The following is a 14,193-nucleotide window of genomic DNA, read 5'->3' as shown; positions in this document are numbered from 1 at the left end:
TATATATATATATATATATATATATATATATATATATATAGAGAGAGAGAGAGAGAGAGAGAGAGAGATCTCCACTCTGGTCTATAAAACATGACCAAATCCATATTAAATGCTATTTATTTCAATAGTATAGGGCTTTGGGGTGAAAATAACTGCACTCCATTCCTAGAATGCACATTCCAATCCTACACTTCAAGGTCCATGTCAAAGTGAGTCACCTCCATCGACCTTCTAGGTCTTCTGTAGTGCAGCAGTCCTGTAAATCCCTAAAGCATCTCGATTCACAAGCATTCATCTACCACTTTAGACATTTTTGTCTTTAAGCAGCAACTGCCTCCGTCTCCCACAGAAACTGCTGCCTTTCTTCCTTCAGGATCATGTTTTGTTCTGTGTGGCTCTAGAGCTAGAACTCAGGACCAGACAGAGGCTCAGCAAATGTTCTCCAACACCAGGCTACCCCTGCAGCCCAGGAAGCATGCTGATGTCGCTGTGTGTTAACAGGTATTTACGCACAATCACTAAAAGTCAGTGCATAGATCAGCAGGCTTTTAAATCTTCCTGCTGCCTACTCAGGGCTTACACTGTGCTTACAGAATAATCAAGAAGACAGGAACCCATAGATACACCTCAGTGGTTAGGCATCTATCTAGCACACACAAGGTCCTGCATCCCCAGGACCATAAAATAAACAAGAATAAAATAAAGTATAATGCTTATATAGTTAAAAAAAACTAAAGTCTATAAAAAGTATTTAATATTCATTAATTAAAGAGGACTATAATATGAATAGTAAGAATGTACCAAGCTTTATAGTAAGGCCTTTTAACATTTTCAACATCAAACACACTGCTTAGGATTTCTTTTTTATTTTATCTAAAAGAACTGTCATTAGAAGCTTAAGTGTGTCACTTAAGTGACACACTGCAGATGTTCCTTAGCTTATAGTACCTGTCCAGTTGCGATACATAATGTCCCAAGATAAGGCCAATTGTAGCTCGCAGGTCCTGGACCATCCGAAATAAGTTTCTTAAATCGCTTCTCTCGGTTTTGCAGACTACGGCCTCCTTTTATTTTATACTAAATTGGAGGTAAAAATTACTTAGTAATTCAAGAAGTGCTTTATGATTCCTATTTTATATATATAAAATATCATGAACAAGTAGTTTTAAAATGTAATCTGAGAAAGTTGAGATCCCAAGTTCTTCTAAGAAGATGCTGAAATAATAATTATCAGTTTTGACTCTAAGCTCAGACCAAAATTTACCACAGTTTAGAGTATTCTAAGATAGTACAAAAAAAAAAAAAGCAATCAAAGTCAAGATTTTCCAAGCCTCCCAAGTAGAGTTAAAGAGACTCTGCTACACATCAGTGGAAAAATGGATACTTATGAACTGAATTTTCAGACTATTTTAGTAACAAGTTTGGCCTTCTATGCTGGCTAGTTTTACCTAAACTTGACAAAAGCTGTAGTTACTGAAAAGAGAGAATTTTACCTAAATGGCAGTGGGCAAAACTCCTGGGTATTCTCTTAATTGGTGATTGATTGGGGCAGGCCCAGTCCATACTAGGGAGGGAAACTTTTCTGGGCTGGTAATCCTATCTGTTTCCTATAGGAAAGCAGGATGAGCAAGCCACTGGGAGCAGCCAGTAAGCAGTGCTCTTCAATGGTCTCAGCATCAGCTCCTGCTTCCAAGTTCCTGTCCTTCCAAGGTGAACAGTGATGTGTAAACGTAAGCCAAATAAACCCTTTCTTCCCTAAGTTGCTTTGGGTCATGTTGTTTGATCACAGCAACTGTAACCCTAAGACACACACAGTGGGCTAATTGCTGTGACAAACATGGTCATATTGTTTTGGGGAGGATTGTGGAAGAACTTTGGAATTTTAGAGTACAAAATTCATTGCCTGTTCAAATCTTGGTGAGCTGTTTGTTGTGCCTGAATTTGGATGGTTAAGTGTTGAGAGAAATGCAGAAGCCTGGCTTGTGAAGTTTCAGCAGGAAGTTTGAGAGTACCTTAAGGATTCTACTGGGGCCACTTGCCATTCCAAATTAAGAATCTGTGGTTCTTGTCAGCTGAAGCTGAAGAGCCAGCTGTGATTAACAAGAGGCCAGCACCACTAAAGTGAACCTCTTGCTTTACTATGAGAACTGATGTTGGTTAGCAGGAACTGAGAAATTAGTGGTGATTAAAGAGACCAGCAACACTGAGGTGAACTCAGGGTCAACACACAGATGCCATGTTCTAGGCTGACCAAAGTTGTACCTCTTGCTGGCAGTCAAATTTGGTCATGTGTCAGTTCCCCAAATGGTACTGGATTTGAAGTCATAAAACAGTCATGAGATTAGCTGAGGCTTGACACTCTCCGAGGCCAGAAGCAGCTATTGGTGAAGGTACAGTCTCACTAGCAATTAAAGACCCAGCATCAAAAGGGTCATGCAGAGAGTTGAGGCTGGGCACCTTGAAGAAATCCCAGGATACAGTATTGGAAAAGTGCAGCCCGTTTGCAGCAGAAGACCCCAACATTTTGGAGACATTGGACTCATGAGATGAACAGCAAGGACAGCCACAGCCATGGCGTAAAGCTAGCATGAGTCTAAGAGACACGCTGTGTAGGTTGTAGAGGGTAGAACCAGGGAAGTAACTCAGGCCCATAGGAGGAGTCCAAAATAGTGAGAGTGAATTCCACAAGTCTGCCACTGAGAGTTACACTGCTGGACTTTGGTTTTGCTTTATTCATATTGTGACTGTGCCCTTGTTCTGCCCTCTTGAAATAAAAACTATTTAACTGATTCTTATTTTACAGGAGACCACAGCTGAGAGACTTTGAACTTTTAAAGAGAGTTGAGGGTTTTGCAGAAACTTTGGATTTTTAAAGAGAATGATTTTTAAAGTGTTTGAATTTGTAAAGACTGTGAAAGTTAGGAAGTTTACAAAACATCTTATATTGTGATACTGATATTAATGCATTATCATGGGGGAGAACAAGAAAGGAAGGGTTATGGATTAACAATGATGTGTTTGTGTGTCAAGTTGACAAGAAGTCAATTGTGCTGGCTAGTTTTATATAACTTGACAAAAGCTACAGTCACCTGAGAAGAGGGAAATTCAGTTGAGCAAAGGCCTCATATGACCTGGCTGTAGGCAACCCTGTTGGGCACTTTTTTTTGATGTTTTCTTTATTTACATTTCAAATGTTATCCCCTTTCCTAGTTTCCCTTCTACAAACACCCTATCCCTTCCCCCATTGCCCTGCTCACCAACCCACCCACTCCCACTTCCTGGCCCTGGCATTCCCCTATACTGGGGCATATAACCTTCACAGGACCAAGGGCCTCTCCTCCAATTGATGTCCAACTAGGCCATCCTCTGCTACATATGCAGCTAGAGCTGTAAGTCCCACCATGTATTTTCTTTGGTTGGTTATTTAGTCTCTGGGAGCTCTGGGGGTACTGGCTAGTTCATATTGTTGTTCCTCCTGTGGGGCTGCAAACCCCTTCAGCTCCTTGGGTACCTTCTCTAGCTCCTTCATTGGGGACCCTGTGCACAAGCATACACTTCTGCATTTGTCAGGCACTGGCAGAGCCTCTTGAGAGACAGCTATATCAGATTCCTGTCAGCAACCTCTTGTTGGCATTCACAATTTTCTTAATTAGGGACTGGTGTGGGAGGGCCCAGACCATTTTGTATGTATGTTGGGAGTGGCACACCCCTAGGCAGTGGCAAAATAAGCAACTGGGAGCAAGCCAGGCAACAGCATCCTCCAGGCATCTGCTCCTATGTCCGGATTCCAAGGCTGACTTCCTTCAATGATGAACAGTGGTGTGTACATGTAAGCCAAACAAACCTACTTCTCCCCACGTTGTTTTGGGTCACAGTGTTTTTTCACAGCTATAATAATCCTACCTAAGACACCTTCCAAGCTTGCTCAGGATGAGGCCTTCTCTATAATGCACATGTTGATCACTTACAGAGAATGTTATGCAGACTTGTTGGAAAACTTAGCCTTCTGCTCATCTCAGTCTTAAGAACTGTTTATTCATGGAGCACACTGGAAGGAATAGTCCACAGCTCATCACACTACAAACATGGATTCTCCAAAACCAGGAAATGACCAACAGACTCATCGTGAGTTTGTTCCAATAAAAATCCCAAAAGTTATAAAAATTATATTCATTTAATGAAAATACTGCAGTATCTTCAGAATACACATATTTCTGATCATGAATAGGGTCATTTTATTTTGGTCACAGACCTATGAGGTTATGCAAAAACAGAAAACAAATAAGACACAGCAACATTGTGACTTTAAAGTATAGCACAAAAAACTCAACCCACTGCTGCCTAATATCCTACATATCTTGACCATTTGTACAATTTTCAGACATCAAAATTCATTCAAGAGTCCCATTCTGCTACTCTTGTGGATCCACTGAAACACATACAACCACGTTTTATACCACGTAGCAGATACAGAATAATGTCTTAGTCAGGGTTTTACTGCTGTAAACAGACACTGTGATGAAGGCAACTCTTATAAGGACAACATTGGGGTAGGCTTACAGATTCAGAGATTCAGTCCAGTATAACCAAGTGGGGAACATGGCAGCATCCAGGCAAGCATGGTGCCAGAGGAGCTGAGAGTTCTACATCTTCATCTGCAGGCCTTTAAGAAAAGACTGACTTCTAGGCAGCAAGAATGAGGGTGACAGACAGTGACACACCTACTCCTATAAGGCCACACCTCCTAATAGTGCCATTCCCTGGCCTAATCATATACAACCATCACAAATCATGAAAAACACACAGGAAGTCAACAACAAGGGCATTTACATTCTATTATTTAAATTATGTAAATACAGATTTAAAAGAGAAAGATATGGGGGAAGGAAATAAAATACAGGAAATGGCACCTTATTATTTATTTTTGAGACAAGAAATAAGCATTTTTGTCTGATTTTTATTGGCATTTTAGCCTAAGATTAGTCTTAAACTTGCAATATTGGGGTTATAAATGCTACAGTATAGCCTAGGTTAGCCTTGAACTTTCAATGCTGGAGTTTTAAATGTGTGTGGCTGGATCTGGTTAAGAAAACATGATTGTTTTTAACTCAGCCACTAATAACATTGTAAACACACCTGTGCCTGTGATACGTTGTAGTGTGCTGGACCTGGAACAGCTTCGCCAGCGTAAGAGGAGACAACATAAGCACTTGTTTTGGAACTCAAAGAAAGAAATGGTGCATAGCAACCTATAAAACATAAAAATAAAAAGTCACTCCATTGACACATAACATTAGATCAGAGAGATTTCTGAGAAAATATTCTCAGAACATATATAATCATTTAGTACCCTCAGAATTAAGACTATATTTATTTTCAGAACTAAGATCTATTCATACAAGTTATAACACTTTTAAAATTCCCATGTAAAAGATGACAGTTCTTATTATTATCTATTAAATATGAGACCCTATAGGAGTGACCTAACTAAACAACAAAAATTCTCCTCTCTCTCTCTCTCTCTCTCTCTCTCTCTCTCTCTCTCTCTCTCTCTCTCTCTGTGTGTGTGTGTGTGTGTGTGTGTGTGTGTGTGTGTGTGTGTATAGTGTGTGTGAATTTGTTATCCATATGTGTACATATGTGTGTCTAGATGTGCTGACTTGTAGATAAGTGTATGGAAGCAAGAGGTCAACATCAAGGGCCTTCTTCCACACCTTTCCAGCTTATTCTTTGAGACAGGGCCTCACTCATCCTAGAACTTTTCAAATGGTGATTAGACTAGCTTGCCAGTGTATCCCTGGCAAGCACTGCACTGAGATTACAGAACCACACAACTGTGGTTGACTGCAGATGAGTACTGGCATACAAACTCAGATGCTGATGCCTATGCAGCAAGAACCTTAGCCACTGAGCTGCTTCTCTGGCCTTTTTCCTCTTCTAATCGCATGTGACAGTTACATTTAGCTGAGAAAACACTTTATGTACCAAAGGCCACTATTCTGTGATTTTAAATAGCAAATATTATATGTGTGTGATACATATATGTATGTAAATAAAGTTATAGACATTGCTAAAGATGTATTTCAGTGATAGAGCACATTCCTGGGATGCACCAAGAGAGACATAGAGGGAGAGGGAGACATAGAGTGAGAGGGAGGCAGAAAGTGACAGGGAGCGAGTACGAGAGAGGGAGAAAGAGAGAGAGAGAACTGAGATGGAGATAATTTAAACCAGATTGACATCAAGTTATTGATGATGCTTTGGCACATAATTGGTACTCAGTAAATATTTCTTGATTGCCTAATTCTAAACAAAAGTGTATAGATCCATGATATAAACTTCATTGGAACAAGCAATCACTGTACTAGACAAATTTGGATAGCAAATTTGGGTGGCCTACTAAATTTATTTTGAGAAGGTGAAAAGGGACACCATAATATATACATCCATTCCTCACGATATTGATGTTAAAGTATATAACAAATATGTGTGGTTTTAAACTCTGTATATAAAAGAAATGGGCAATGAAGAAGAAATCTAGTATTCATAAAATCTTCATTGGAATTTTCCAAAATTAACCACACAGAATCTTCTGTTACAGAGCTCAAGTAAACATGAAGTTATGACTACAGCAAAAAACACAAAATGAAAACAACTGTAATGATAATTTCCACATAGAAAGGTCCTCTTCCGTTTTATTTGTAGCTATGTACTAATGTTTACATGTTTCTCAGAATTTACAACTGCCCTGGTTTTCCCCAAACATTGGATCTCAAGTGCTAAAACTAGACTAATTCCATACAACCAGGATGATTGGTTAACTTTACCATAATACTCTGCTGTTGGAGTAGAGTGCGTAAAGGTGTGTCTCTGTATATTTAATTGTTAATTCTGTACTGAAAGAGAGATAAATACTGGCAGGATCTTGGTATTGCTATTTCTATAGCCCATCGTCTGTCTCGTATTGTGTAAGTATTTGTTCTTCCTTACCTGTGGATGGATGGACTAGAGCAGAGCAGAGTTGCAGGACCGGCCACATAATGGGGTGTAATGGCAGGATTAGTGGGGTTAGAGTAGCTGGGAGATTGCCCTAGCTGAGAGACCTAAGCTTTAAAATATTTTTAAAAAAACCTTCTGTGTTGTTATTTTTATCACTGGTGGGTATAAGACAGTCTTGCAATACTCTTCACAATCAACAATAAAGAATAACTAGTTTTCTATATTATACATTTTGTTAGTCATTCATAATAATGGATATTTTGTATACTGTATTATGTATTCTATAAGCCTGCATGATAAAGTACAGTAAAAGATAAAACCCTGATTTCAAATGATGGAGAAATTAAGTAAAGACAATTATCATACTATCTATGGTGTTAATGTCTAAGGTACAAAATTAAGAGGGCTCCAGGAAATTCACATTAGTAAAGTTTGGTGTGGGCTATATAAATAAACTGACATATGAAGTGGCAACTTATAATGATAAATCAAACTGACAGAAAAGAGAAATTAAGAGCATGGAAGAAGAAAAGATTTAAAAGGAATGAGTTCAGTTTGGGATATATTGAGTTTGATGTGCCAACAACAAAAGATAAATCAAACTGGCACAAAGCAATAAAAGTCCATTCTACAAAAGAAGGTGTCCACTATGTGATGAAAAGACAAGTTATGCAACCACAATGAGAGCCACAAAGCAAAAGGCATTCTTCACATATTAAACAAGGTCACTGAAACAGGCATTCATCTGCAGAGATACCAGTGTACACAGTAATCACATATACATTAATTATCTAAACTTATGTCCCAACTGCCCTCCCTGATATGTGCATTATCTATATTCTGACTAGCTAGGACAATAAAATCATTCTTGTCAGCATAAAGATATAGCTGCATCTATAGGACCACTGATAATCTCCTTCCACCCTGCTCTGGTGGCAGATAAAACTTCTCCTTCAAAGAAGAATGCTACAAAAGAAAATAACTAGAAGATGTTGTTGTCTAGTTTAGTTGACTGATACATATTCCATATAGACAGCTAATGTTGGATGCATTTCACTTTGTAAGTACATTTAAAAAGTAGTGAAATACCAGGATAGGCATGTATTTTTAAAAGAACTTGTTTTCTCATGTGATAAGATGATGGAATAAGCCACCAGTCCTTAGGGAAATTTTGTTTTGGGAAGATATGCTTTCTTCTCAGATTAGTTGAAAAAAAAAAAGCAAGACACAGCTCTTTTTTTTTCCCTGTGGAATTTGAACATCCATTCTCTTTCCCACTCAAAAACACAGCAGCTCAGTCCTCATCCATTAAAGTTGCAAATCTTAGTTTACTCCTGATCAAATGACCTAAAACCAAGGCTATCAATTAGTATATTAAATAGGAAAACATGGAGCTAGTATACTGGAGGATTGGCTAAGTAAGATTGGCTAAGTAAGTAAGAGGAAAAAGGAGACCACTAGGTTGAGAATATCCTAACACTACAAGATCTGTTCCTCTTGTGAGGCTTGCTGTAACAATTAAGTTATACAAGGTCCCACCATCTTTCCTTTCCACATCATACTCTTAACATATACCTGATCTTTCACTGAAATAGATGGACACATCTGCACAGTCCAGTGAATTATCTATTATAAAGATGCATGAGATAGCATGGTAGCTGCTTTTAAATTATTTCATCAAGAAATCTAGCAGAAAAATGCACAGAAACACCTCTTCTATCAATTATAAATATGCTGCCCTGAGCAGCATAGCATACACACACACACACACACACACACACACACACACACACAATCTCCTCAGAGTTCCCAAGCACAGGGCTGACTACATCCTAGATATTACCCTTTATTAACAAAATCCATTGTGTTTTGGAGAAGGTGTGTGTGTGTGTGTGTGTGTGTGTGTGTGTGTGTGTGTGTGTGTGTACACGTGTGGAAGACCGAGTTCTTAAGCTCGAATCATCAAGTTTGGCAGTAAGTGCCTTCACCCATTAAGCCATCTCACCCACCCGATAGGAAATTTTAATGTGGTCCAATAATTTATATGTTACTAAGAGCATTGTTTTACTGGGTTGAAAACTAAGAATGGAGTAAACATCATGATCCCTGCTCTCAAGTAGTTTACATTTTGGTGGATCTGTGTGTGTGTGTGTTAGAATCAAACTGCTACCAAAAAGGTTACCATAAGCCAGAAGGGGGAAAAAGTAAGAATAGCCAGAGAATTTTATTTCAATTGAATATCAAGAATAAATAGGAACAAGAAAGGTGGAGGAGGAGCATAGAACACAGGTATTAGCAGGTACAGAAGCACATAAGTGACAAAGAATGATCTTAAGAATATTATCAAGTTAGAATGGCTGAACTGTAGGTCATGTGTAGGAGCATGTACAGGTGTTTGGAAAGATCAGACTACATGGTACAGAAGACCAGGGGTGAGAACATAAAGAATTCTACTGCCATTGACGAGTTTAGATTTTTAACCCTGCTGTTACAAAAATATTTTTTTCTTTTTCAAATAATGTATGTTTTTTAAGCATACTACTAAACACAAAAGAAAGATAAATTATGACACTAAGACAGAAACAATTTGCTACTGATTTAATTGAGAAAAATAATTAGGACTTGTATTAAGTTGGGTAGCTATGAAAATTTCTGAGAGATTGTGAACATTTACCCAAAGGTCTTAAAGGCCAAGAGAAATGGCCAGGTCAAAAAAAAAAAAAAAAATCAAGCTAGAGTTCTAAAGCTTAGACCAGCCATGCAAGAATGTCCATAAAGTGACTGACAATGATGCAAACTTTAAGCCTATAGAAAACAGAGACATAAACCATTTCTATCCCTATAAAGAATTTCATTTGGGAGTGACTGAATACAAATAGTAATTGAAGTAACAGATATGAATAAGAAAGTACAATGAGCAAAGCAACAAGAAAAAGACGTAAAGTATCTTTTAAGTTTAGCTATACATGATTAGTGGGAAAGAAAAGCATGATTCCTTGCTTCAGCACCGAATCATGTGTCAGGTACTGAACAGCAGGAAAAAAATGAACCAGAAAGCAACAAAGAAAGCAGTCAGCGGTACCAAATCAAAGGACACAAGAGCGTCAGAGGTGTGCCCATTACAGATGGTAACGGTAAACACTAAGATGCTGGGGAATAAATGCTTATACCATTGCAACAGTTGCTGGCATAGGTACCAAAACTGCTGAGGACAAATGCTGAAAAGATGTAAAATTTGAGATCTGAAACACAGACAGTATTTTCCCATGTCCAGAGAAACTTAAACCAACCATAATAGAGCAGGGATGTAAACAGTATTCACTCCTGGAACTTCAAGGGGGCAGGGAGGTATTTTAAAAAAACCTAGAATTGGGGTGGTATTAAATTCAAAAAAAAAAAAAAAATCAGAACTTTAAGAGCAGAGACCAAATTAGAAATTATTTATTAAAAGTTGGACCTAATTCACAAACTGGGGAGTGGGGGGGGATGAGAAATGAAGAAAAGCAACTAACTACTTAAATTCTTAGTCCCTAGGCCACCTCTGAAGACTATAACTTTTCACAGAATGTAGAAAGAGGTTCTCAGTATAAAGCCAGGGGTGGTCAGATAATTTCACTCCGGGGGTAGGGGGTATTTGGGGACAGGATCCTACTTGTGATAATACAAAATAGAAATGTAAACAATTACATCGTAGTAAATAAATCTGATTAAAGTGTAGGCAGAAGCAAGTACACAGACTTGTATTTCATACAGTTCAAGAGCCAAGGAATCAAAATCCTGGTTCTAGTATCATCTCTGCCTGCAACATGTTACATTTCTGAAAAGTGGTCCTTTTTGACTTTGTGTTTAACATAAGGGCAGGCTGGAGGCGGGCCGTCCGTCCCCGCAAGCTGGCCACCAGCATCTTACCTGTGGCCTGCTGCTTAGGAAAAGGTACCTGGTAGGTACCAGGCCCCACGTACTCCCCGGTGCTGCCGCGGTTGGCACAGGCGAGCCAGCGGGGAGCACGGTCGTACATGGTGATGAGGGGCGGGGCTCACGGGGCCGGAAACCAGACGGCCGCTCGCAGGCGGCCTGCGTCGTCCCTACACGCGGGGCTAGAGTGCGAGCTGCATGCTGACTGGCTCGGTGGCGTCAGCCTTCTGCCGGGTCCTCCGGCACAGAGGTAAAGTGGCGAGGACAGCAGCCAGAGTCGCCGCCCGCCAGCGACCAACTCCGCGCTCACGCGCCGCGCCTCAGACGAGGCTTAGCCGCCTGAGCTTCCGGCTCTGGCCCCGCCCACTCCCCGCCTCCCGCCCGGAAGCCTTGGAAGGGCGGAGGCGGGAAGGACTCGGGCCGGTAGGTGCACTTCCGGCTCCGGCCTGGGAGCACTTCCGGCCGAGCGCTCAGAGCTCGGAGCCTTCTTGTGGAGCCCGACGAAGCTCCCAGCGCTAGGCAGGGCGGTGCTGCACCTCAGCTCCGCCTCAGCCCACCCGCTTCCTGTCCCAGAATACCTTCGCTGTGCAGAAAAGCCCTAGAGACGCGTTAGAAGGAGGCGAATTAAATTGACTTTGATTTGCTCTCCCTGTACATCGGGATGACTGGAAAGATGGGAGTTGGGGAGGAGATAGGAAAGTTCAGGCTTAGGACAGTGGTTCTTAATGCTGCAACCCTTTAATACAGTTTCTCAAGTTGTGGTGGCCCCGTACCATAAACTCATTTTCATTGCTACTTTATAACTTTGGTACTGTTAGGAAGCATACTGTAAGTATTTTTGGAGATAGAAGTTTGCCGGTGGGGTTGTAACCCACAGGTTGAGAATCACTGGCTTAGGCAAGCCTTCCATGGACCTGCCTTGCCCACAAAGGAGCTACAGTGTCTCAGTTTGTCCCCAATACAAACTTAAACATTTAAATTCTGTAATTCTTAGTTTGCTACTTAGTTCAGAATTAATTGTGACATCTGTTAGAATATTCTAAACGTGTGTGTGTGTGTGTGTGTGTGTGGTTCCTAAGAGTCTTTTGATGTCTTCTACTAAACAGCCGGATCATTACTTACTTGAAAAGCAGTTATTGGCAAATGTACAGGTCCCTTACTCTTCTATATTAACCTGGATACAAATAAAACTAACGCCCCTGTCCCTGGATGGGACATGAATAGCCCAAGAAGTGGCAAGCAAGGTGAACAGAATGGCAAGAGAGTATTACAGCACTTGGGAAACTTCTTTGTCATGAATTGTTAAACTTTCTTGTAACTTTAATGCTCTCTGCATTCTTATAAAACTCATAAGTAGCTGGGAAGTGGTGACACACACATGCCTTTAATCCTAGCACCCAGAAGGCAGAGGCAGCTGATCTCTGTGAGTTCCAGGCCATCCTCTACCAAGTGAATTCCAGGAAAGCTAGGACTACACAGAGAAGCCCTATCTCAAAAAACTAGACATAACAGTTCTCTCAGTGTTATTTAGCCTCATATATCTGGCAAGCTCCCATTCAGAAGACCTAGAATGAATGTGCAGTGATATACTAGGAAGAGTCACAGATAAAAGGATGGAAAATTGGGTCATTAAAAGTGATGTTTCCTTTAACAACCTGTTGGGCATTCCTTATATATCATTTGCTCTTGATAATAAAAGCCAATATATCGATTCAGACAGCATGTTCATGCCAGAGTATAGCATCGATAGCCTGGTTGTGCTATAGCAGTGGGGTAGCTTGCCATTTGTCCAGAAATTGAAGAAAATACCTAGGTAGAGAGATAAAGGATTTATCGAAATCTATCAACAGGGATGCTAGCAGGGGAGAGAGTGACCATGCTAACAGTGAGTGTACAGAGGGATTTAGTACAGAGCACAGAGCAATGCTGTGCAGCTGAGTGTCCCCGTTCCATCATAAGCAGTGTCCAGCTGCAACAAGAGCATCCCACAGTGCTTCTCATTGCACCTGATGAACACTGGGAAAGGGACTTTGGAAGCCAGACCACATAAGCAGTGATTTCATTGACTTCCTAGACTGTTTTGTCCTTGCATGACCAGCATGCCAAGGAACTGCTGTATGGTCCTATAGGTGGCAGGTTTTCTCCGAAGATAACCTAGTTGGCCATTGTTCCCGTAATAGATGAGAATGAGTTACTCTCTAGAAAGCCCTTACCTACGTGTTCTGGTCTCAGCCTGTTTTCTTTGTCACATTGCTCAGTCTTGGGAAAAGAAAGGGTCATTTCAGGGACATGGTAGTTAAGTGTCCTTCTGAGAGATGATTCACACGTCCCATGGTTTCTGTAAACAATGGGGTATAGTCATATCCTCCTCTGGCTGAATACTGTCATTAATAGCATAAATTACCCATTCCTTGAGAAGATTTGAGGTTAGATTAGCAATAGAAGTGGTAGCATGTTTCCTTCCTTCTAACTGGCTTCAGTTTTTGACCATTGAGTCTTACCTAATTTAGATAAATTCTTCATGAGAGGGTGGGAGAGGCACTACCTCAAGCTCATTTACAAACCTGTAATAGGGAACCTGTGCCTGAATACCAGCTTAGTATACAGTGTTTCTTGCCTAGCCTGTCCTGGGTGAACATTCTTTCCTCAAGGACTTCATAGGGATGAGTGGATGATCAATGGCAGACCTTCCAGACCTTAATAACTTCGTAATGCTTGATCTCCAAGAATTCTGCATTCTTGTTAAGTCTTTATCGTTAGCATGGAAATGTGTCTTTATTGTATATTTCCAGCAAAAAGCTCCTTCTTGTGGTTCAATAACCAGAGTATTAAGGATTAGAAAATACTTTTAAATAAGAAAAGTAAATATTTTTAAAAGTCTCTCATTATGATGTTTCTTAAACAGTCCTCATTGAGTGTGCTACTTAAAAATGTTAATTATAATTATCCATAAGCACAAAATAGATAATTTTGGTCCAGCCTTTAACAGTGCCTAAATCAAAACTGTTTAATGCTAATTAGCAGCACTCTAGTTGACCTTTTCCATGGTGTTAGCAAGAACTATTTGGAATAAAATTTATCTGACCTTAGAATTTATGCTTCTTCTATTTCTACCTAATAGGTCCTTTCAGAATAAACTTTTTAATGGAGCCTTATGCAGATGTGGTGTCGTGCACTTTTAATCCCAGACTTCAGGAAACAGAGGTGGACCTTTGTAAGTTCCAGGACAAGCAGGGCTACACAGTGAAACCCCTTCTCAATGACATAAAAAAGGGGAGC

The 14,193-nt window shown here is 40.2% G+C and overlaps 1 protein-coding gene across 1 annotated transcript in view; it reads right to left on the bottom strand.

Moving 5' to 3' along the window:
- Positions 1 to 11,017, bottom strand: part of Stpg2 (sperm tail PG-rich repeat containing 2) — a 174,719-nt gene extending 163,702 nt beyond the window's left edge. Inside the window, exons 1-3 of the mRNA XM_021196975.1 lie at positions 10,909 to 11,017; positions 5,137 to 5,249; positions 949 to 1,077 (exon numbers count right to left, since the gene is read on the bottom strand). Of these exons, the coding sequence (XP_021052634.1) occupies positions 949 to 1,077; positions 5,137 to 5,249; positions 10,909 to 11,017 (351 nt within the window). The remainder of the gene's footprint in view (positions 1 to 948; positions 1,078 to 5,136; positions 5,250 to 10,908) is intronic.
- Between the last annotated feature and the right edge of the window lie 3,176 nt (positions 11,018 to 14,193).

This window comes from Mus pahari, chromosome 4 (assembly GCF_900095145.1).
Source record: "Mus pahari chromosome 4, PAHARI_EIJ_v1.1, whole genome shotgun sequence".
Taxonomy (NCBI): domain Eukaryota; kingdom Metazoa; phylum Chordata; class Mammalia; order Rodentia; family Muridae; genus Mus; species Mus pahari.
This window is presented reverse-complemented; position numbering and strand designations above follow the sequence as displayed.